Consider the following 24417-nt stretch of genomic DNA (forward strand, 5'->3'; position numbering starts at 1 on the left):
ATAGCCATGGCAAAATGTTTGCCCATTGGACCAAGGCTTCAAAAGCCCTTCTGGCAGGTGAGGTGCCACCAGTTTTTAGACTGAAGAAGCCAAAGCTTGATGACATGACTGAGGTCAGTTTGCACTCCTTTTTTCTCAATCTTTATTAGTTGTTTTCAGTAAATCTTATGTCAAGTTTTCCCTCCCAGGACATGGTTTGAGAACTGACTTTGTGATGTTTTCCTTGTATTTAAGGCAAAATAATACTTATTTAGGCTGAAGAGAAGCAGAATAAGTGGCAGCAAACTGCTGCTCCAGTTGTGCAGGAGGTGGGGAAAACTTAAGAAGAGGTAGGCTTGATCTCCATCATCTCCATTCCATGTTGTTAAATTTTGTGAAATGACCTTTCATGCTCTGACAAAAAAGCTTTTTTTTTTTTCTTTAGACCAGTGCGGTGGTCCAAGATGCATCATCGATGCATCATTGTGCATCAATGGTGGAGAAAAGTTCCTGTGAGTTAAAACACTTACAAAAAAGACGATTGAAAGTTTGTATTGTGTCTACTGTTTTCTCCTGTAACAGAGGTTATTGGCTATCTGGGTCATGTAACTAGGTATTCAGTATTTTCACTTTGAATACACAAAGCTAAGTTCATTTAAAATCATACACCCTCAATGTGGTCCGACAGCACAAGGTAAGAACACAGCACAAACAATATTAATAGAATATTATTACAATATATAATAATATAATATAAATAATATAATATTAGACCTGTAAACACACATAAAATATGCCTATATAAAAGAATTGAGTAAATCAATATGTAAATGGGCCCAACAGTAGAAGCATTATACTTTAAGGTGTACTTACAGAGATTTATTGTTTCAAAATGAATTTGTAGAGCAAACTAAACTAACAGCTGTTGTTTTTGCAAATTAAATTAAAACAAAACACTGGAGTAAAATAATGCATGTTTTGAGTAGGCCAATAATGTTTTAAGGGGATCATAACAGCTGTACATCTAGTCTCTATTGATTATCTGTAGAATAAACCTGTAAGTGGTCGTAACGTTTAAAAATACGTGCTTCCGGTACACTCGCTTTTATTGTGAAAGGCTTCGAATCAACTTCCGGTCCTCAGTGCGGGTCTGCACTGCAGACTCTGCAGCCAGACTCTCTTGTGCGGCTCCGTGAGCCACGTGACTTCCGCATTCCTTCCTTTCTTTAGAAGTCTGGGGGGGTCGCTGCTCTCTGTTTTACACCCCTCTGGTCTAAAGAGCAGAAGACCACCAGAGACTTTTGTCTTCTTGGTTTTTATGGAGCTTTGAAGCAGCGACGGAAGTCGGCGACGCAGGTAAGTTTTCCATCTTCATCGTTAGGACGGTTCGGCTCCGGTTCAGTCTTCCTGTTTGGACCGACACGGTCCACACGAAGCAGTGTTAAAAACACCGCCAAAGCCAATAAATGCGCTGTGTTAACCTTCCATTATCGGCATGTTTCTGAGAAAGATGGAGGTCTCCGAGTACAAGTGTTTAATGAGGTTAATATATCCAAAATGTTTAAAGGCAGTAATTAACGGTACACATGCATTACTACGAGTTCCGCTGTGTACCGCTCCGGCACCGGGGTGAAGTTGGTTTTATATTCCACATTCGCCTATTTCCCGGCGGTGTAACTGTAGTAGCGTCACAAAAACCGCACCAATTAGCCTCAGGATGGTATTATTTTGTACAGAAAACTAAGACTAACAGTCCACAGGCTTTATCAGCTCACCAAAATAAGCAAGTCTGGCGAAAGATCAGAGTAACCGCGCCGAATATACTTCTAAGTGAACTACGGCAGCCGGAGCGCTTAGGGACCATCGCAAAAGTGCAACGCCTTGTTTTTATTTTTTTAATAACTCACTGGAAATTCAACCAATGAACACCAAACCACTTCTGATGTGTTTGTGAACTCACTATAAAGCTTTCACAGCTTTTAGTTTCCAGAAAATCATTTTAGGTAGAACATGTACTCTGAGCATAATTAATTCCATTTTAGACTTTTATTTTGTAATAGCTCTTGTTTTTAAAGATATCAACACCAAACAACTTCTGATGTGTTCGTGAACTCATTGTGTACTTTCCACACCCTTTATTATCAAGGAAAACCTTTTCAAGTTTTTAAAAAGGCATGTTTTGCTTTCTCTGTGTAAAATTCATCGAGGCAGGATTGGAGCTGGTTTAATTCAAGTGAGTTTTTCCTCATTTAAATGACATAAGTTGCACAATGACTTTAATTTGGAAATGATTTCAACCTGATATTGTCTCCTTTTAATATCCATTAGTTTTCCTTCCTCAATGGCAATTTTCCTGATATTAAATTTGAACCATTCCCATTTACTGGAAGGAGAAAAGTCATTCATAGTTTTTATTTCTGTAATAAGTGACTTTATCTTACTACAAAAAAAATATTTTTTAAAAAGGTTGTTATTAAATTTCCAGAGTAATGTTCTTGATTCTGGTAATGTATTATCTGGGGAGACTGAAAGTGTTATAGCACAGTGGTCGGTAAGAGGAGAGTGAAGTATGTTGCATCTGGATATTAGGGGGAGCAGATTACTGGGAATCAACCAATGATCTAATCTTGACTTGTGAGAAAGTTCTAGATTACTCCAGGTGTAAGAAAGTTTCCCAGGATTAAGTTTACGCCAAATATCAATAAGGTCATCTTGTACCAACTGTAAACCAAATTTGTGCTACTTCAATGTAGGGATGGCGAAATTTAAAAAAAGTCTTAACCGACCACTGAGCCTCATTAGTCGATTAAAGTCGGTCACCGAAAATTCTATAAGTGCCATTTATGATATCTGTGTCCTATCGCGCGTCTTTCTCTGCCGCGTGGAACAAGTTATGCCCCCGTTTTAGACTGGTTAGGCTCCCACCACACAATCAATGTTAGTTCGTGCCCTTGGTATTATACATTTTCCCCAATCATTGACCACTAGTTCTAGGCGTACTTGTGGAGGAATAAGGGTTTTGGGTAGAAAAATAATTGCTGTGCCTGCGCAGACACGCACAGCCACACATTACGCGCAACGGCGCCCTTCCAGTCACGGAACTTTTTAAACACGAATCAAACGCGGCACCGAACTCGGGCTCTTAAAAGCCCCCGTTACAAAGTCACAAACAGAGAACGGTGCATTTGGCGGTGTTACAGGAGAGTAGGTTAACCAATGACTTCGTTAAAAAAAAAACTTACCGAATGCCAACAGCCTCTGTGGCGTAGCCTATGCTGCACAAAATCCTTTGCAATCATTTCTTGTCGTCATGCCATTTAAGTACAGATGAATATATCACAACAAGTAGGCTAAGTTAGTCTTGTGTCTTTTGCCATTACAGTGTTACAATTATCATTATGTCGTAGTCCACACGCAGCCACTAACAAGCTGGCAGTGAAGGTTGTCACAATATTACCGTCAGGGTACATTTGCATTAGCCTACACGCAACACTTAACTTCTGACGTCAAAATGACTGTGAGAATGGGTGAGAATGGTGCAATAACGATGAGAACAATTTCTACCTTTTTTTTTATTGTTTTTTCCAAAAGACATAACGGTGAACTTGAACTGAAACAATGTTAAAAACGGCAAACATGAACACATAAACACCGTGTGAAATAGGCCTGATCAACTGATCAATTTACCCACCCCACCACCCCATTATTTATATTAGGCTATGAATTATTCTTATTCAAAAACACGAGCATGTCCACATGCTCCGGAGTTAGACGTGTGCGCAGGCGATTCACCACAAGTCCCGCAGCAGAGAAAACTCTCTCCGATGGTACAGAGGTTCCGGGGATGCAGAGGTAGCGCTCTGCCAAGCTCGCCAGCCGGGGAAAGCGCGGATGATTTGCCCTCCACCACTCCAGCGGGTTGCTGTCGAGTGAAGGGCGGCTGTCTTTTCTGTACGTGTCCACCTCCAGTTGAGGATCCGCGGCATCGGCTGTGCTGTAGTCGTCCCCCAGTAACATAGCCATCGCACTCTCCCTGCAGCTGATTTCAGACGGGCCTGCTGTCACCGCACCGTCCCCTTCTCCTATAGTACCAGGCACGTCCTCACCCATCGCGTGCTCCACGTCAGCACAGAGTTGCTTGAGTTTCTCAAACACTGCCTCTCTTTTTGCTGGTGACAGGAACGGGATGTGTTTGTGCCGTGGGTCGAGGGCTGAAGCGATCAGCGCTGGCATTGAAACCAAGCGTTCGCTGTCAACCTGACGAAGAATGTAAATAAAATGTATGTAATTAGCCTAATTGTTAATGAGATATAGCCACATAACATGTAGGCATAGGCAACATGCCTACAGAACACATGCGATTAATTAATCATTTTTCTTTATAACAACATATAGGCCTAGCTTACAAAAATATAATGGGCTAATAAAATATAGGCCTGGCGTGGTTTTATTAATCATTAAATATGTAATGATTGACTATATAGGCTATATGACCTTAGGCTACTTAATTAAAATACTAGGCCTATAGACAAAATAACTTACCTCCATGCGTTCACTTAGTGATCGTAGAACCGTCCTCTTAAACTCCGCCACCCGAGGCCTTTCATCTGCAGCAACGAGCAGGTGTTTCCTGATGATGCTGAAGGTGATGGGGTAAATGTGGGAGATTGCTACGGTCTTCTCGGATGAAATTACCGTTGTAGCACATTTCAGGGTTTCTAAGAGGGGTTTGAGCTCGCCCATTATTGCCCAGTACTCATCAGTGAGCTCCAAGACTCTGGCATCTTGGAGCTTGGTCACGGTGCGGTCGGAGAGGACGGCCGTCACCGCCCACCGCTGCTCCAGCAGCCTCTCGAACATGTCTACGACCGAGTTCCACCGAGTCTTGCAGGACTGTATGAGCTTATGTTTCGGCAGCTGCATCTGTTCTTGCTTTTCTTCCAATGCCTTACATGCTACGGTGCTGTGGCTGAAATGGCGCACTAATTTTCCCGCAGCACATATCACTCTATGGACGAAAATCTTGAATGCGTCGTTGATTGCCAGCTGCAGAGTGTGCGCAAAGCAAGACACCGACATCCAGTCCACTCTCTCCCGGTTGTTGGCAGCCACTATGTTGCTCGCGTTGTCGTGGACACACGCGACAACCTTCCCTGTCAAGCCCCACTGGTCCACAGCTTCCTTCAGCGATGCAGCGAGGTTGTCAGCTGTGTGCCTGCCTGCCATACTTCTTGTCATAAGAACTGCAGATTGCATTTGCCACTCCTTGCCAATCCAGTGGCACGTTACCGTCACGTAAGACTCGGTGGTGAGCGCAGTCCATGAGTCTGTGGTGATGGCCACATAGTTGACAGCAGAGAGCTCAGCGAGGAGCTCACCCTTCTTGCTGGCAAAACGATGCTCGATCCTGGATGTGATCGTCTGACGTGATGGGACAGAAAAATTTGGCTCCAGGTATTTAAAGAGCTCTAAAAAGCCCTCTCCGCTCACCACACTCACAGGAAGCAAATCCTTTTCCACCATCTGACATATTTTAGTTGTAATCATTTGTGACCGCTGCTGGTCACACTTCCTAGAGCTACCTCCTAGCATAGCTAACACCGTTGGTTGGCTTGTTCTCCGGTCACCGCTGGTTGAGGCTTGAGGATGGCGCATTTTTAAATGGTACAACATCGTTGATGTGCTGCTGCTGTACTTCAACGTGGTGTCACATAGCGTACATTTGACATCGCTGTCGTTAATTTTAATGAAGTGTTCCCACACTGCGCTTTTCCCTTTCATTGTTGTTTTCATGGTTGTCTGCTAATACGTCAGCTTTGTACTTTTTGTTAACGTTCTGAGCATTCTAAGCTCGCGCCAAATAGGCCCTAGCCTATCACATAGATTCATTTTGATCAATTTGTCTGTTATATATTTGCAACATTTGTCTAGTTTCATTTTTAATAACAATAAAAGTTTATTAGGCCTATATGTTCTAACTGTTTCCACATAATGGTTAACGTGCTTCACATTGGCTTTATTTAGGTTAATAGTGGCGATTTTTTTTTTAACTGCGCTGACAGGACCCGTCATGTACGGCGTTACAAGTTGTCATAGCAACCGGTGTAAGAGAGGACCTCTGAGGAGGGCGCTACGTGAGCTCTGCTGCGGTTGTTCTTCCATCGTGGGATGTCTCATGCTCACATAACATTTCTAAAGATATAGTAAGGGTTTTTATAGTGAGGTTAGGTTTTTTTTTTTTTTTTTTTTTTTTTTTTTTAATAACCGACGGCAGAAAAATTCTAACCGGACGACGTTGATTCGGTCAACCATCGGTCATGCGGTCATCGGTTAACATCCCTACTTCAATGTAGTTATACCTTTTTGATCATTAAATGTTTTTTATTCAGTAACTTGACGGCCCTCGATAACCGCATATCCGTCTTTTTTTAATCACTGTTTTTTTCCTTTTATGCATACAGTTTGTGAATACAAAGAAGTGTTTATCTGGCACAGACATAAAATGATATACAGAAAATGAATCCCTACAAAGTAATCCCATTTAGCTAACTGTAACTGTACGTCTCGCTAACAATGAGCAAAATGCCAGTGCCTGTCTTTTAGAGGCTGGTAAAGGCAACCCCTCATCACTGAAGCCAAAAAGAGCCAAGAGAGGGCCAGGTGTTACTGCGACCCAGGCAAACCTGGACATCTTACGGAAAACATCTGTCCAGAACTGACCAAGAGCGGGGCAGAACCAGTACATATGAACCAATGTGGCTACAGCAGTTTTGCATTTGTCGCAGTATGGGGTGATTTCTGGATAGAAACGAGATAGTTTGCTTTTGAAGAGATGGTCTCTATGTACTATTTTAAACTGAATGAGACAATGGCGCGCACACAGAGATTTTGTATTCACCAGTTTAAGTATAGAGGCCCATGTCTCATCTAGTATAGTCATATTCAAGTCTTCTTCCCATGAAGTTTTAAGTTTAGATGAGGAGGTCTCTTTCATGGTCAACATTTTATTATAAAGCCACGAAACCATCCCTTTACGAGTCGGGTTCAATAATAGGATGGTTTCCAACAGTGTACACTCTGGTAGAGAAACTGAGCCTGAAGAGTGAGACTGAATAAAGTTTCTGGTTTGCAAATATCTAAAAAATGGGATTTAGATAAACCATATTTGTTGCTAAGTTCCTCAAAGGATGCCAAATTCTTCTCTATGAAAAGGTCCTTAAAATGAATAAGCCCCCTCCGGTGCCACTCTAAGAACACCCCATCCTGAACAGATGGTTTAAAAAATGGTTCAAAAGGGAAAAATCATGGAGTTTAAAGTGTTTCCTAAACTGGCCCCATATTTTCAGCGAGTGTTTCACCACAGGGTTTGAAATAAGGTAAGATGAAGCGAGTGAAAGTGGGGAACAGAGCACGGCCGGGATGGATATATTGTTACCACTGCGTAGCTCCAAAGCCACCCAGTCGGGGCAGCCGTCCAGGTTATGGTAGAAATACCAAAACACTAAAGATCTAAGGTTGGCGGCCCAGTAATAAAACCGGAAGTTGGGGAAGGCAAACCCCCCCCTGCTGTTTAGGTTTTTGAAGTTGTAATTTATTAAGCCTTGGGCGTTTACCCTGCCAAATGAAGGATGAAAAAATCGAGTCCAGCTCATTAAAAAAAAGTGTTAGGAATAAAAATAGGCAATCCCTGAAAGAGGTATAGAAATTTGGGTAGTATATTCATTTTAATTGAGTTGATACGTCCCACAAGAGACGTGGAAAGGGGCGTCCACTTTGTGAGGGATCCCTTCACTTGGTTCAACAGTTGAATCAAATTCTCTTTGAAGAGGTTTTTATGTTTTTTTGTCACTGTGATACCCAGGTATGTGAATTTTTGTCTTTCAATTCTGAACGGTAAATTAGCTAAATCTAACATATCAGCTTTGTTACCTATGGGGAAAAGCTCACTTTTGCTAGGGTTCAGCTTATACCCAGAAACCTGACTAAATTGGCTAAATATATCGAGAGCAAAAGGCAGTGAGGTTGATGGTTTGGAAATAAAAAGTAAAAGGTCATCTCCATAGAGCGACACCTTATGTTCCATGTCATTCCTCCAAATGCCGGATATCTCCTTACTGGTTTTAAGTGCAATGGCGAGGGGCTCTAACGAAGTATTCTGGCTGATCAGTATGGAGACCCCTCGTGCCTTAACCTGAAAATGGGAGTGAAAACATTGTCCCCTCCAACATGCCAGGAGACGACCCCCGTCCGAGCTCCTGATGTGAGTCTCCTGCAGAAACACCACATCTATATTAAATCATTTAATATGGGAAAAAACCTTCCTTCTGTTCACTGTTTTGGAAGCCTCTTGATGAACTGTTGAGCCTCCTCCACTGAACCGAGAAGTTTTTTGGCACCGCTGGATTGCGTAATGCGAAAATGGGCCGGGAAGAGAAGAGCCGGCTTCAAGCCCTGCTTGTAAAGCTCCGCCATGATGTCCTTATCCTCCACACGTTGGGCCAGGACATCTGGGCTGTAGTCCTGCACAATACGAAGAGACACACCTTTGTGGTCGAGCTTTCCTCTCTTCCTGGCTTCCCGAATGATGAGGTCCTTGGTCAGGTATTGATGCAGGCGAAGGATCACCGGGCGAGGTGGACGACCCGCGGGCCGTTTAGCTGCCAGAGAGCGGTGCGCTCTATCAAGCTCTGGTGGGGTTGGGAGCATCTCTTTGAGTAGGGCGCCCACTTTCAGTGTCTTCGGGCAGACCGAAGACACTGCGGATGTTCTGTCGTCTGCTGCGGCTCTCCAGGTCCGTCACTTTGTCTTTTAGCTTGGCGTTGTCTTCACGGAGAGCAGCACACGAGTCTTCGAGGCTAGCTACTCGCTGGCCCAGATCCTTTGTTGCGAGCTCTAAAGAGGAGACTCGCTCTGCCTGTTCCTCCAGGGCCTGCCGCACCTGGTCTAGCTTGGAGCTAAGCATGTTGGCCAAAGATTTGAACTCAGATGTCAAATCCTCCCCGTGCTGCTGAAGCAGTGCGGTGATAGCCTCTAGCGTTAAGCTAGCGTCCTCCTTCTTACTTCCTTTCGCACTCTTACAGGCCATCACTAGTGGGTAAATAATTAAAGCACTAGCCAAGATGTTTTTGTATTGATGGGTGGCGTAAAATTAGCTATCTGTGGGGTGAATTTAGTTAAAAGGCTGGATTTTTCCGGAGCAGTCCGTTGCTATGTCTACCCTGTCCACATGGCAAACCGGAAGTCCGCATATCCGTCTTTGAGGAAAGCCTTGAGTCCCCTGCTCCTCGCCTCCTGAACTCGTGGCCATAGGCGCTGACGGGACTCGCGGTCTTCCTTACAGAAATCCTCTTTAAAGAGAATTTTCTTCTCCTTGCAAAACTTGGCATCCTTGGACATTTTCCAGACTTGGTCTCGAACAGTTCTCATGGCAAATTGTATGCTAATTTGTATGCTCTGTGATTGTCAGCGTTCTTCCTTTGACCAAGCCTATGAACTGTATCGATGGTATTATGCAGTTGTTCCTCACTAATCGGGATCACTTTGGCCAGGATTTTGATTGTTTCTTCCCTAGTGTTCTCCCCATCCCTCTCGGGAACACCAATGAGCTGCAAAGACCATCTTCGTTTGTATCTTGCGTGCTCCAGACACATTTCGCTAAGAGACGCATTCTCATTTTTGAGCGTTGCCGTCTGTAACTTAAGTCGGTTAACATCTTCTGCGATACTCTTTACAGCTGCCGTGATGGTGTCCACAGATTCCTTAACTTGTCTCACAGTGTCTGTATTCTCTGGCAGTTGGAATTCACATGACTTAAAGGTGCCGTCGGCAACTTTTTTTTAGTCGTATTAGCTTGAACTGTCATGGGATTCTGGAAGTAGAATATTAAAAAGTCTGTTTAGGAAAAATCCCGAATTCTGTAGCTCCCTCTAAAGCCTGTAATCACGCTTGCAAAAATCGAGCGCTCCCGGCTGTTTTTAACCAATCACGTTAGTGGGGAGGAATCGCTACCTGTCAATCACAGCTTGTGCACACGCTGCTATCAAGCCCGCCCCCCTCCCCCCATTCACGTGCACGAAAGTTCTCCCGGTCAGAGACCAGATTGATATCGGCTTCTTAGCGAAAATGGCGCAGCAGCCGAAAAACCCAAATCTTCTATGCTGAAAATCCATGCTGAGCGTGAGTCTGCCCCCAGCTTGTGTGCGCGCACACTGGTGTGAACTCACGTGCACAACCTCGTCCACAGAGGGGGAGGGGTTTGGGGGGCGGTTTGGAGCTTGGTAGAGGTTGGGGGAGGGACCTGAAAGTTGTATCAGTTCGAATTTTCCGACTTTAGACTCGGTATTTTGAAAACCTGCCGACGGCAGCTTTAAGGTGCTCACTTTGGGTGTCAAATTTACACGTCAGGGTTTGTTGCATTAATTGCATTAAGGAGCACCGTATTAGACACTTCATTTTGCGTCTGTGCTGAATTCGTTTTCATTTTTTTTGTGGTTGGGGCTTTTAACCGGTGTGTGATGTCTACCTGTTTTCGTTTGTTCCTGTGCGGCGTCCCCCTGCTGCTCCATCCACTCTATGTCTTCGTCATCGCACGCATTAGCCATTTAGCCGTAGGTAAAATAGTTTGGAAAAGAACGGAGAAAACACTGAAGGGAAGGTTACTTTTCAATGTCCGATGAAATCAAGTTGCATCAGTTAACAGACTTGGCTAACTTGACCTAAGACCAGGCCCTTAAGAAGGTTTTTTATCGAGTTGAACACCGGAGCCCACAGAAGTTGAACCGTTCACTCCGCCATCTTTCCACTATCAGTTTAAAGGAAAAACGCAGATCAGATTTATAACATTAAGCTGTTATAACAGGGCATCCATCTTAGCTCTGCCCTCATAAGCAGTCTTAGAACAGAGCAGGCTCCTAATGCGTCGCTATGGAGACGGAACCAGCTGCGGCTCGTCTGTGTTAGACAGAGAGCAAACTGACATATGCGCACACACTATTGCTGCGTGTACACCAAGAGCGACCTACGCTACCTGAGCGCCGGAAATCATTATTTCTCTATGGAGGGTGAGCTACCTGGGCTACCAGAGCGGATTCTCCAGTGGCAAAGCTTCCTGAGCGACCAGAGCGGATTCGAGCGATTAAACTCCAGCTAACTTTATGGTAATGAGCTATGACGCGTTTCGGCAAAAACCAATGACAATCCACAGATTGTAGGGGTCCGACAATCCGCGGGGTTCGCGGAAACAGATGTGTAAACTTTAGTTCCTATCCAAACAATAGTCGTTTAATCCTGAGACTGTTGCAATTGCCGTGTCGAGTGCTTCAATACAATAGTGTAGTAACCCCACGTATACCTTTCTCACTGCAATTAAGTTTTATTTCGGATTTATTGCGGATTTTATTTCGAATTTAGTTTCTTTTTCACAGCTGCCTCTGCTATTCCTGCTCTTCTCAGGTGTACCTAATGTAGTTTTACATCATTTGTAATGTGATGTATATTTTGTATAACAAATTGTAAATTACAACACGTTTATTTGTGTCCCTGACCTCACTTTCCTCATTTTTTTTTCCGCGGGGGTGCTGCACAGCCGTGGGGCTTTTAAGAATTGAACATTCTAAATGTGACGTCACGAGCTACCAAAGCTACCAAAGCAAATTCACAAGCGAAGCTTCTCCAGCGACCTCCGCTACCAGGTAGCAGAGGTCGCTCTTGGTGTACACGCAGCATATGGCTTCTTAAAATTAGAATAATTTTGACTATAGCTTACTGTCTCGAACAAACGGTCGCTGTTCTAAAAGTAAAAGTCGTATCCGAGTAATTCTTGAACCGTCGGCGCCCCAAGAGACGGCAGAAGCCAGCGGCTACTATGTGTGGCTCGTTTTCTATGCCTTTATAATGGAAATGGAGAGGCGACCTCTGGGCTCAGAGGCAATTTGTAAGAAATATGTGTGGCAGAGCTCAATGAGTGTGACTTTGGGTGAAAGAGGACAAAAATGCCTACGTTTTGAAGTAACATTTGTCCAGATCGGGCAGATATTTTGGACATGAGAGACATTTGTGAGAGGAATTGGTGCAGTATCAATTTTTGAGTGAGAAGCAGAGTGGGAGAGACACCTCAGCTGAGATGTAGTCTACCTAAAACGTAAACTGCCGTTGTGTCAAAGCTGTATAGGCAAGGCAAGACGAGGCAATTTTATTTGTAGAGCACAATTCGTACACAAGGTAATTCAAAGTGCTTTACAGCTACATAAAATGACAAGAAGGCAATAAAATCATTAACAAAAAAACAACATAAAAAATCATTAATTAATTAATTTAAAAGTGAAGAGTGCAGATAAAATACTTTCAGGTGTCTTATGGACAACTAAATAGAACTGTTTTCAGCCTGGATTTAAACATTGTCAGAGTTGAGGCCTATCTCACATCTTCTGGAAGATTTTAGGAGCATAAAACTGAAACGTGGCCTCACCTTGTTTAGTCCTGACTCTGGGCCCCAGCAGGAGACCCCTCCCTGAGGTCTTCAGAGCCCGAGTCGGTTCATATGGCTCTAACATGTCAGAGATGTACTTTGACGCTTGACCATGAAGACTTGTACACAAACAGAGCTGTTTTAAAGTCTATTCTCTGAGCGACAGGAAGCCAGTGCAGAGACCTGAGCACTGGACTAATATGGTCGTATTTCCTGGTTCTAGTCAGGACTCGAGCAGCAGCATTCTGGATGTACTGCAGCTGTCTTACAGCTCGTTTAGAGAGCCCAGTGAGCAGGCCGTTACAGTAGTCTAACCTACTGGAGACAAACGCATGGATTAGTCTTTCTCAGTCTGGTTTAGACACTGTTTGTCAGACTGAAGAATTGTGTGTCTAACCAGGTGATCAGCAGCACAGGAGCACCACAGGGGACTGTACTCTCACCATTCCTTTTCACTCTGTACACTTCAGACTTCCAGTACAAGTCAGACTCCTGTCATCTACAGAAATATTCAGATGACTCTGCAGTTGTCGGGTGTATCAGAGATGGACAAGAAGCTGAGTACAGAGAGCTGGTGGACCGCTTTGTGGCATGGTGTGGGAACAATCATCTCATCTTGAATGTTAACAAAACAAAGGAGATGATTGTAGATTTCAGGAGAAACAGGGTCAGATCAAACCCTGTTTCCATCATGGGAGAAGAAGTGGAGGTGGTTGAGGAATATAAATACCTTGGTGTTCATGTGGACAACAGACTGGACTGGAGACACAACAGTGAAGCCATCTACAAGAAAGGACAGAGCAGACTGTACTTCTTGAGGAAGCTAAGGTCCTTTAAGGTTTGCAACAAGATGTTGCAGATATTCTACAAGTCTGTTGTTGAGAGCGTCATTTCCTCTTGCGTCATCTGTTGGGGCAGCAGCATCAGAACCAGGGACCTAAAAAGACTCAACAACCTGATAAGGAAGGCTGGTTCTGTTCTGGGGACGACTGTGGAACCTCTGGAGACAATAATGCAAAGAAGGATTTTGCATAAAATCAAGAGAATTATGGACAACCCTGAACATCCTCTCCATGAGACTGTTATCGGAAAACAGAGTCTCTTCAGTCAAAGGCTTCTTCAGTTTGGATGCAAAACGGACCGCTACAGGAAATCTTTCCTGCCCACAGCCATCAGCATCTATAATAACTCCTTGATTTAATTGAGCTACATCAACATTTAATTTCCCTCTGGGATAAATAAAGTATTTTTGAATTTGAATTGAATTTGAATTCCTTTGATTCTGGCAATGTTTTTTAGATGGTAAAAAGCTGCTGATGTTACTGATTTAATGTGGCTGTTAAAATTCAGGACTGAGTCCAATATTACTCTGAGATTTCTAACTTGATAATTAGGTTTTAGAGAGAGAGTCTCAAGGTGACTGATAACACTTTCTCTTTGTTTCTGTGGGCCACAGACAATGATTTCAGTTTTGTCTGAGTTTAACTGGAGAAAATAGTTTTGCATCCACACACTGATCTGTTTGATGCAGCGACAGAACGTATCTACAGGCCCGTGTTCTCCTGCCGTCAGTGACACGTAGATCTGAGCAGAGGTCGCGTTAACTGACAATTGTCCGTCATTGACAGATTTTTTTCAGCTATGACGGAAAAATTTGAAGGCCTTCCGTCATTTTGACGGATTTGACCATTACCATTACCAATAATAAAAAAATAACAATAAAACACACAATTGAAATCATAGGCAAGTTATGACATTTTTCTTACTCTACATAAGTTTAATTGCCGTCACCAACTTTCAATCTGAGCCGCAGCTTTGGTGTTCAGTGGGCCGATACATTGTAGCCAGCTGCGCGAGGGTGTTCTGATAGCCGCCCGTCTGTAACTTTGACAGATGATGAATCATAAAAGTAGCCTACCGGTAACCTCACGCCCGACCTGGTGGTGGCGAGCGCGTGCATATTAATTAGCAATTTATTAGCGATTGATTAGCTGTCATCTCTTTCATCGCACGTGCATTCGTTGTCTATCTGGCTCGAGCATACGGTCAGCATTACGAGTTACGATCAGCACAGCAGCATTACCATTCAATGGAGCAAGATGTCAAGGCAGCTCAGTGTAAAGGGATTTTTTAAAAAGCCCATCTCCAGTGGTCTTGTTGAGAGAGGAGAGGAGAGGAGAGGAGAGAAGAGAGGGAGCGATGCGATGCGATGGAGGAGGAAGAAAGGCAGGCTGTTCTGCCAGCGGCACCAGCAGCGAGTACTACGGGGAAAGCAACGGGCGGGAAGGAGGTCAGGCGAGAGTACAGGGTTCAGTGGGAGACGGAGTTCAGTTGGCTTAGGGCAGAAGGGGGCAAAATGTTCTGTGACATCTGCAGGAGGGCTAAAGTAAGAAATGGGTTTGTTAAGGGCTGCACGACTATGCAGAAATCGGCCCTAAATGACCACAAAAACAGCTACAGCCACATAGAAGCCTGCGCAGTGACAAGACAGAGTGTGCAGATGGAAAAGCACGTTGAGAAATCGCAGGTTGCCTGTAACGAGGCACTAAAAATACAACTTAAGGTTGTGTTACACATGGCAAATACAAACACACCTGGCCATCAATACCCCAAACTGATACACCTTTTACAGTCTGCTGGTTGTGCCAACTTGTACAGTGCACACACATACACTCACCATGACACAGTCAATCAGATGGAGGAAGCGATTGCAGCGACTGTAACCACCGCCATCGATGACAGCATCGCAAACAGCAGATATGTCGGGGTGATAATGGATGAAACCACTAATATAACTGTTGAGAAAATGCTGATCACATACCTAACAATTCAACAGAACGGGGAGCCTGAAACTGTGTTAATTGGCAACTATGTAATTCCCTCTGGTACCGCCGAATGCATCACAAGTAAAATAAAAGATGTGCTATCGGGTCGTGGTGTAGCGATGTCTCGGGTCGTTGGGTTGGGAAGTGATGGAGCGAATGTGATGGTGGGATGAATAGGCCGGAGTCGCACAACAGTTGCGCCAGAATGACTGTCCCTACCTCATAAACATTCACTGTGGTGCGCACAGGACGGCACTGGCAGCCCGAGACACATCAAAGGCTGTGCGTGAAATAGATGCATATGTCACCACCATTAATAACATCTACACATTCTACAAGAATTCCCCGATTCGAACACACAGACTAAAGGAACTGCAAAATGAAATGGATGAACACGACTTGCTGAATCTCAAGCAGCCATCTGCTATGCGCTGGCTGTCCGTGGAGAGGGCAGTTAAGGGCGTACGGGCAAACTGGGTTGCTCTGGTGCTGGAGCTGGAAGAGGAGGAAGCCGCGAGAGGCTGTCCGGTAGCTAAGGGCCTGAGGAAGCAGCTCCAGAAGTACACGTTCCCTGCCCTGACACACCTCCTGACTGACGTGTTAGCTATGGTGAACCGCATGAACCTCACTTTCCATAAAGATGAGGTTAACATCTCCTCCATCCAGCCAGTGGTGAACATGACACTCGCTAGCCTAGATGACCTGATGAATGAGCCAGGTGAGGCGGAGAAGAAATTCAAAGAGTCATCACAAGACGGCAGATTCTGTGGAATCACATTCACACAGCCAGACGCGCAGGCCTTCTCCAATTTGCGCACCCAGTATCTAGCGGAGATCACAAAATCGATCAAAAAAAGATTCCCTGCAGAGCATCTGGGAATCATCACAGACCTCGACACTGTACTGAACGCTTTGCGCTATCCGACTGCTGACAGCGCGTTGAAAACGCATGGACTGGATGCATTGGAACGCGTCTGTGACCACTACGGGACACCGCGGGATGCAGCTGCACCTCTCGTACAGAAAGACCGCATGCTCCAGGATACTGGCAGGGTCAGGAAATCCCATGTTCAGAGGCTCTTGCCGGCTTCTTATCGTTTCATTGGGAGACATGTTTCCCGACTTCAGAGCTTTGGCTGAGGTGGCGCTGGTCATTCCAGTCTCCAGCGTCGCAGCTGAGCGTGGGTTCAGCTTTCAGAATAAAATTAAAACCTCAATGAGAAGTCGTCTGTCGGAGGCAAGGACGCAAAATTTAATGACAATCGCCTCGGCAGCAGTCTCAATTGATGCGTTCGATTACACACAAGCGAGCTCCCTATTCAAATCAATGCGGGCCAGAAGGAAGGTTTGAGCTACAACAGGTCAATTGCAGATTACCACTGCAACCATTCTAAGTGGACTGTTCATATTTCACTTCAATTGTTCTAAGTGGACTGTTCGTATTTTCACTACAATTTTCTTCGTTCGACTACGTTATAAAATAACATGTTCATATGCCCAACAGCCGCAATGTTTTTAGCAGCGAAAAAAACGAGTTCACAAGTGACCGAACGTCAATCTCTGAAGAAATGCATAAATAAAAAAAATATTAGATAATACACGCTTGTTCTGTAAATTATTTTTTAAATGAAAATAAGTCAATAAAACATGAGTTATTAAATATAAGCATTAGGATATAGCCTGTATATTAGCCTACCATTTAAAAGCCTGTATATTACCATTTAAAATAAAATGACGGATGATAATAATGGACAATGACGGAATTTTTACGACCCTGTCCGTCAAAATGAAGGACAGTGACAAAGTCTAGCGCAACCACTGGATCTGAGTGTCATCTGCATAGTTGTGGTAGGACACATTATAGTTGCGTATTAGCTGGCCTAATGGAAGCATGTACAGATTGAACAATACGAGTCCCAGGATTGACCCCTGGGGCACCCCAAAGGTCATAGCTATTTGGTCTGAGACACAGTTACCAATTTCAACAAAATATTTCCTGTCCTCCAGATAGACAGTATAATGTATCAACAAAACCTTTGGTTCAGTTAAAGCCGAGAGTCTCCTGTCACATATAAACTTTGAATGAGGCCTGTGTTATGGTTTATGGCTGAGTTATAAGGCCTCTAAAAAAGACCATTTTGGCGCTCGTTGAGCTTGCTGCTAGACTAGTAGTGAACCGAAATTCATGACGGAAACGGAAGAATAATAGTCCAGCACAGGAGTAATATGTGTGTCTAATGCCTTCGGCATTGAAACCCATAATAAAAGATTGGTTTTATATAGCGCTTAATATTCAACGCCGCTTCCAGTGAATGAAACGACAGCAAATTCCTAACGACGTAATTTCTTTTCAAATAATTGCACAAAGTATTTTACATGACACAACTGTCAGCCGTGAGCCTGTTTTCCATTTGGTCCATACGGTTTGTCGTTCTCAGCGTGCGCCAAGTTACAAATTTCGACTGGTGCACGACGCCGCGCCACCTTTTCAAGCTGCGCGCCAGGCGGAAATGAGCGACCTGTTGAAGCTCTGACGGTTGAACCTCTGCAGGATCTCTTTCTTCTTCAGGGTCTGACTGGTTCAAACTGATACAGATGCTCTGTTTTTTTAAAACACTTGCTGTTTGCTCAGCTGTTGTCATGTTGAAGAAGCCATTGAACAACCCCAGGCAGGAAGGGGGGTTGGGGCAGGATGAGCACATCCTCCGTCTCCTTCTTCTGAACAGAGAACTAATGAATCTGAAATATCAGTTAATAATTGTCAAAATAAGAATTTGTTTAATGTATAACTTTTTTCAGGCTAAAGTTAATTTGACACGAGATTGTTGTGTTGTTACGGTTCAGAAAGAGGACTTTTATGATTCTAAGGACTAACTTTGTTTATTTTCTGCTTCTTTGACCTTTGATCCCCAAAAACGACCCCTATGAAACATCTTTCTCAGATACTCTAGTTTCACCAGTAGATCTTAACACCAGTGTTATATGGAAAACTGTGTGTCCATCAGGGGAACACTAACAGCTCAATAAAGGGAGTGGATAGATCATTTGATAATGAGGTCCCAACTGGACATGTTCCCTCCACAACCTGACCTCCACTGAGTGGAATGTAATGGATTTATGTACTTTATCCTTAAAATAAGGAGAGTGTGCTTTTTCACTTTTATCTTATCTGTCCCAAAGGGTCTTGAACTTAAAGGTCCTCTCCCAGACTGTCTTTGTCAAACATACTGTTTTGGCTGATGAATATGAAACAATGATGGGGGCTAATGAATATCTGATGCTACAGGTGCTCGGTGGGATTAACAGAAGACAAAGGAGGAATGTTGGCAGACATTTTGTTTTCTCAACTCAACCACTACGGATGGAAAATGGCTTCTTCAGAAGAGGTGAGACGGTTTCATTACGATATAGTTCCCAAAAATATATTCTGGTCGATTACATATCGGTCACCTGTGTTAGTGCTACGGACCTATGAAGAGGGAGAATGTTTAGGTTTCGGAGTTGAGGATGAACCCATGATGCTCTGATATCCCTGTTTCTGATCGGATGATCTTCAGTTATCAATATTTAACAGGTTGTTTACCTGCCTCAGTGTTGTATGTTCCATCAGAGTCCTCCTGATGGCAGATCTGAATAGAGATCTGTGCAGTATCCCACTGTGTAACTACAAATTCATTCAGTATTCAGTTTGACTCTGTTACAGGATCAGTTGATAATCTATATAAAGATATTACCAGTTTCAGTCATTTTGTGTCATAGTTCTGTTATTACAGAGGTGCTTATTTCTAATAGCAGTGAGAAGGAGTTGGCTCATGGGATTGAGATGCTAAATACATATATAAACTTTGTTCTTCATGGTCTCTTTTTTTTGTCTCTTTAGGAGTTTAAAAGCCCAAGCACAGTGGAACCTAATTCCCTTCAGGATAATGATGAAGATCTGTCAACCACATTAAACGGAGAGAAACCACACAGCTGTGACGAGTGTGGGAAGTCTTTTAATCAGAAAAATGAATTAATAAGACATCAACATATACATAGTCAAGTCAAACCGTTCGGTTGTGACCAGTGTGGGAAAGGTTTTTCTCATAAAAGAACCTTAGTAACGCATCGACGTATCCACAGTGGAGTTAAACCGTTCAGTTGTGACCAGTGTGGGAAGGCTTTTACTCATAAACCTCATTTAATAATGCATCAACGTATCCACAGTGGAGTTAAACCTTTCAGTTGTGGACAGTGTGGAAAGGCTTTTAGTCGGAAAAGTTCCTTAATAAAACATCAACGTATCCACAGTGAAGTTAAACCTTTCAGTTGTGGACAGTGTGGGAAGGCTTTTAGTCGGAAAAGTGCCTTAATATCACATCAACGTATCCACAGTGGAGTTAAACCTTTCAGTTGTGGACAGTGTGGGAAGGCTTTTACTAAGAAAAGTGCCTTAATAACACATCAACGTATCCACAGTGGAGTTAAACCTTTCAGTTGTGGCCAGTGTGGGAAGGCTTTTAATCAGAGAAGTCATTTAATGACACATCAACGTATCCACAGTGGAGTTAAACCTTTCAGTTGTGGACAGTGTGGGAATGCTTTTAGTCGGAAAAGTTTCTTAATAAGACATCAACATATCCACAGTGGAGTTAAACCTTTCAGTTGTGGACAGTGTGGGAAGGCTTTTACTCATAAAAGTACCTTAATAACACATCAACGTATCCACAGTGGAGTTAAACCTTTCAGTTGTGGACAGTGTGGGAAGGCTTTTACTCATAAAAGTACCTTAACAAAACATCAACGTATCCACAGTGGAGTTAAACCTTTCAGTTGTGGACAGTGTGGGAAGGCTTTTAGTTGGAAAAGTTCCTTAATAATACATCAACATATCCACAGTGGAGTTAAACCTTTCATTTGTGGACAGTGTGGGAAGGCTTTTACTCATAAAAGTGCCTTAATATCACATCAACGTATCCACAGTGGAGTTAAACCTTTCAGTTGTGGACAGTGTGGGAAGGCGTTTACTGATAAAAGTATTTTAATGAAACATCAACGTATCCACAGTGGAGTTAAACCATTCAGTTGTGGACAGTGTGGGAAGGCTTTTACTGATAAAAGTTCCTTAATGACACATCAACGTATCCACAGTGGAGTTAAACCATTCAGTTGTGGACAGTGTGGGAAGGCTTTTACTGATAAAAGTTCCTTAATGACACATCAACGTATCCACAGTGGAGTTAAACCTTTCAGTTGTGGCCAGTGTGGGAAGTCCTTTCGTTACTTCCCTACTTTAAAAACACATCAGCTTGTCTGCAATGGAGCACAAGCATGCAGTGATTCCCAGTGTGATGAAAATTTAACGACTCCACGTGGCTTTCAGAGTCACCAACAAAGCCACGGCAGAAAGAGACGATCCAAGAAGAATCACTGTGAGGTATGTACATCAAACACTTATTTTCCCATCTCCTGATGAGTTTAGGATTTAACTGAGCAGGTAGGCAAGAGGCTCCCATTGGAGAAGGACAGCGATGTTGGAGTTTTTTAGTCCTAACATATCCAGTGAGTTGTTTCTCCTTAAACAGCTATGTCAGAAGTGTTCAATGTCATTTTAATGTTTGGTGAAATCAAAACCAAAGGGAATCAACAGTATAAGTAAGGTCATGTTTAATTGTGAAAGGAAGAGCATTATCAGATACTGGGCGGAGAGAATTCAACATGTTGGGACCAAACACCTGTGTTGTCTAAATAAAACCACTAATTCATTTGTTAGGGAGCATAAATAGCCAATCCAAACCATCCATCCATTTTCATCCACTTATCCGAGGTCGGGTCACAGAACAAACGGGTCCAGGAGTTAACCCCAGCTCTTGTATATTCTGGACCACATCCCACATCCCACCTCTCTCTGTCTTTTTATTTAACTAACCCTCAGTTCCTGTAACCATTTTAGCTCCTTCTCCTCAGCTGGGTCTGTTCTGGGTTCCATAGGAACACATCTGACGGAGGTGTTTGGTGGTTGGTAGCTCCGCCCCTTGTCATGTTGTCACGGCTGAAATGTTTCCTCATATGACACGGACACAACCGGCGCGTGTTTAATAAGTTAAACTGACACGTGGTCTCCTTTGTCTGCGGCACTCTACTCTCCTTCCTTCGTGAAACCAAGAACAGACGGTTCTTCACAGACGGTTGCGTCGCATCAGTCCCTATCAGGGTCCCGACTCATGTGCGAATGCAAAATGAAACAGTTCCCCTGGGGAAGGGCAGTTTTTAGAACGAAATTCGAGGTGGACTGTTCTTAGAACTGCTCTGTCCGAGTGCGGCTATAGTCTTGACTCTGAATGGCCCACTGCCTTCTGTGCCCTCCCCTTTCTCCTGGGCCTCACTTATATGGAAGGTTGTTAAACTTTGTGATCGCTGGACTTCTTGTACTGGAGCGCCTCCTTTTTTCTGCTGATATTGAACTCTTCTTTGAAGGACCAGCTCCCACCTGACTGCTGAGGGGGAGCATCAGCTTGCTTTTGTTGCCGTATAAGGCCATACTCGTACCACTCTTTAGTTAATCCACAGTGCAAAGTCATACCAGCAGTGGGCACAATTTCCTGAATAGGATGTCATGTTGCTATATCCAGGCTTTAAATTTTCCTGGAAGGCCAGAACTTTTGACTGCTTCTGGTTATCCCTCCAGGTCTTCATTGACATGGCCTCTGCTTGACTACCCACTGAAGGACCACCTTTCCCCTCCTCCCAATCATCCACTTATAGTTTAGAACACCTCTTATACATCTGGTATAGCAGTCCATAGGGTCCTGGCATTGAACTTGTTCTAACAGTCTTGGCCACTGATTGGATTTGCTTTCAGTTAACTCCTTTGATATTAAAGTCTGTGGTTGGTGCAGGTGGACTGATCAGGACTTTGTATTCTCTGAGGTCTTTCTCCCTAGTTTCGTTTCTGTAGGTGGTGTTGAGATCGTTGTCCATCCCCTATTCTGGTGAGGCGATGTGCCCCCATGTCACTGACATAGCACTTGTTTGGTAAATCCAAAAGCAGCCCGATTTGTTTTTATTTTTTCCATTGTCCGGTTCTTATGACAGCCTGCTCGTTGGAGGGTCAGGAGTTTATTCCTCAGGATGCCTTGTAGTTCGGATTTCTCATCTTCAGTATTTGTTTTTGAATTCTGTCTTTTGATCCCTCCTCTACCAAACCAAACCTTTTTGTGGCAATGCTGACAGTCGTGATTGCCGTTCCCTGGAATTTTCTGTCTGCCATGTCCTTCTTGGTAGCTTCCAGAATACCATCCAGATCATCAAATTTGTGCCCTTCCTTCCCTTTGCCTCCTGGAAGCCCCTTTAACCATGGCTGGTGTTTTAAAGCACCTTTTGCTTGAGTTTTCAGGGCTTGGGGGTTCTTGCTTTTCTAGCGAGATTCCCGGCACGGCTCCTCATGTCACCTTTCCCTGCAATTTAATCTCAGCCTGGTGGATTTCAGGCTTTGGGAGTGTTTGGAGATCTTGCCACGTACATTAAGTTGTTTTGATGTAATTTGTGTGATCGCATGGGTTGTTGCCTGCTTATCTGTCTTTCGGGGTGCTCAATTTCATCTCCTCTTGGCCTCTCTATGGGTTATGTTTCTTTGGGAGTTTTTAATGAAGGTTTGCATCCTCCCACACAAAAGCTGCAGGTTGAGTTGCTGCCCCTTCCGACCCGGATGCATCTGTCAGCTTTCCCTCCAGTTGATCCTGGTTTATTCTTGGTCATCCACCATCCTAATGCCGGAATTCCCTGGCCAAGAAAGGTTATCATGGTTGTAACGTGCATCTCTTGATACTCTTGTATACATCATCAGTGATGGTACCTTGGGTCATACAGGGTTTTGGGTCTTTCAAGTTAAACCCCATCCTCCAGGACCACCTGTTTCGATGTTTTTGCAAAAAGCACAACGTCCAGTCTAAGACTTTTCTCTGATGTCTTTACTAAATCTGAGCTGCTTCCCCAGGTCCACCCGCATCTGCTTGAGTATTCTGCGAGGAGCTGGGATGTTCTCCTGTTCTAATAAATGTTATCTGGTGGGATGATGGTTTGAAGAGTTTCCTGTTGTTGATGGCACTACAAATGGACTCAGTGACCACATCCAGCAACTGGACAGACACAAATCAAGATAATATGTGGTTCTGATGCCTATGCTGACCTCTAATGAGCAGCACAGCTCCTAGGTTTAGAACTGACTGACGTCTAAAATCAAGAATCTGTTCTGTATGTTTGCCCCATTCCCGCCCACAAACAAATGGCCCAGGTGTTGAAGGCAGTTGCAGAAGCAGTCACCTCAGCTACTCTCTCTAGCAGACACCGCCCCAGGAAGAATCCCATCCCCTTTCTTAGGGCTGGAGAGAAGCCCCCATCCTGCCCGCAAACAAATGCATGCTGGCTGTCCACAGCCTCAGATTGGCAGCTGAAAGTGGACCTTGGAAAACAGATAAAGGTCCCTGAACACATCACCCAGACAAGACGAGACAGACAGACTTGCTTATTCACTCAGACGCCACCAAGCGGGTGATCGTGTCGGAGCTAACTGTGACCCCAGGAAGATCACTGATGATGCATCCCAGCGCATCCTAGAGATGTATCTAAATTCCTGGACGTCTTTGGACCGTGCTGCATTCTTATCTCGATCTCGACTAAAACACCTCTACAAGCGGTCTCTGTTTGCTTGTTTGGTTCGGTTTAGGATTTTGATGCCAAATTATTGGCACTAACAGAGCAGAAGCACCACAGTTTGTTTTCATTTAGCTAAATCAGTAAAGTAAACATAGCCCAAACTGCAGAAATCAGGACATTTTCTCAGAAAAATTGTGGAAAGTATTTGTTCTTTGTGCTAAGAAGGAATTTGACTTCATCAGGCATCAAACTGTGATCTGTTTTCTAACTGAATGCTCCCAACTTCTAGTTTTAACCTCCAGATATTAGACTGAAATAAAACTCTTAGCTTTCAGTTTCCTACAACATTGGCAGATTTCTATCTTCTTCTTTGGTGGTATTGGTTAAGTTCAGAGCCGATGTGTTCATTGTAAAAAGCAGCAGGAAACCCTGACCTTCCCTGTCTTTGTGTCTTTGTTGTTTCAGAAGCAGAGCGGCTCAGATGGAGCCAGTTCTGAGCCCTGTGGGCACCGT

The 24417-nt window shown here is 43.9% G+C and overlaps 2 protein-coding genes across 2 annotated transcripts; one reads left to right on the forward strand and one right to left on the reverse strand.

Moving 5' to 3' along the window:
- Positions 1-3696: 3696 nt before the first annotated feature.
- LOC142387994 (E3 SUMO-protein ligase ZBED1-like) lies at positions 3697-5772 on the reverse strand. The gene is made up of 3 exons (XM_075472809.1): positions 5607-5772; positions 4522-5564; positions 3697-4236 (listed from the first exon to the last, which is right to left on the reverse strand). The coding sequence occupies exons 1-3, from the start codon at positions 5770-5772 to the stop codon at positions 3697-3699; spliced, it is 1749 nt and encodes a 582-aa protein (XP_075328924.1).
- Positions 5773-19456: 13684 nt separating this feature from the next.
- Positions 19457-20557, forward strand: LOC142397867 (uncharacterized; the record flags this gene model as incomplete). The annotated part of the gene is made up of 1 exon (XM_075481622.1): positions 19457-20557. A coding segment is annotated over exon 1 (1101 nt), but the record flags the coding sequence as incomplete, so codon positions are not given.
- Positions 20558-24417: the final 3860 nt, after the last annotated feature.

Source organism: Odontesthes bonariensis, chromosome 2 (genome assembly GCF_027942865.1).
Source record: "Odontesthes bonariensis isolate fOdoBon6 chromosome 2, fOdoBon6.hap1, whole genome shotgun sequence".
Taxonomy (NCBI): domain Eukaryota; kingdom Metazoa; phylum Chordata; class Actinopteri; order Atheriniformes; family Atherinopsidae; genus Odontesthes; species Odontesthes bonariensis.

Coding starts and splice junctions, on each gene's coding strand:
- LOC142387994 (XM_075472809.1), bottom strand. CDS start 5,772: ATGAAAACAACAATGAAAGGGAAAAGCGCAGTGTGGGAACACTTCATT. Junction 5,565..5,606: donor TCCTCAAGCCTCAACCAGCG/GTGACCGGAGAA, acceptor TAGCTATGCTAG/GAGGTAGCTCTAGGAAGTGT. Junction 4,237..4,521: donor CACTAAGTGAACGCATGGAG/GTAAGTTATTTT, acceptor ATTCTTCGTCAG/GTTGACAGCGAACGCTTGGT.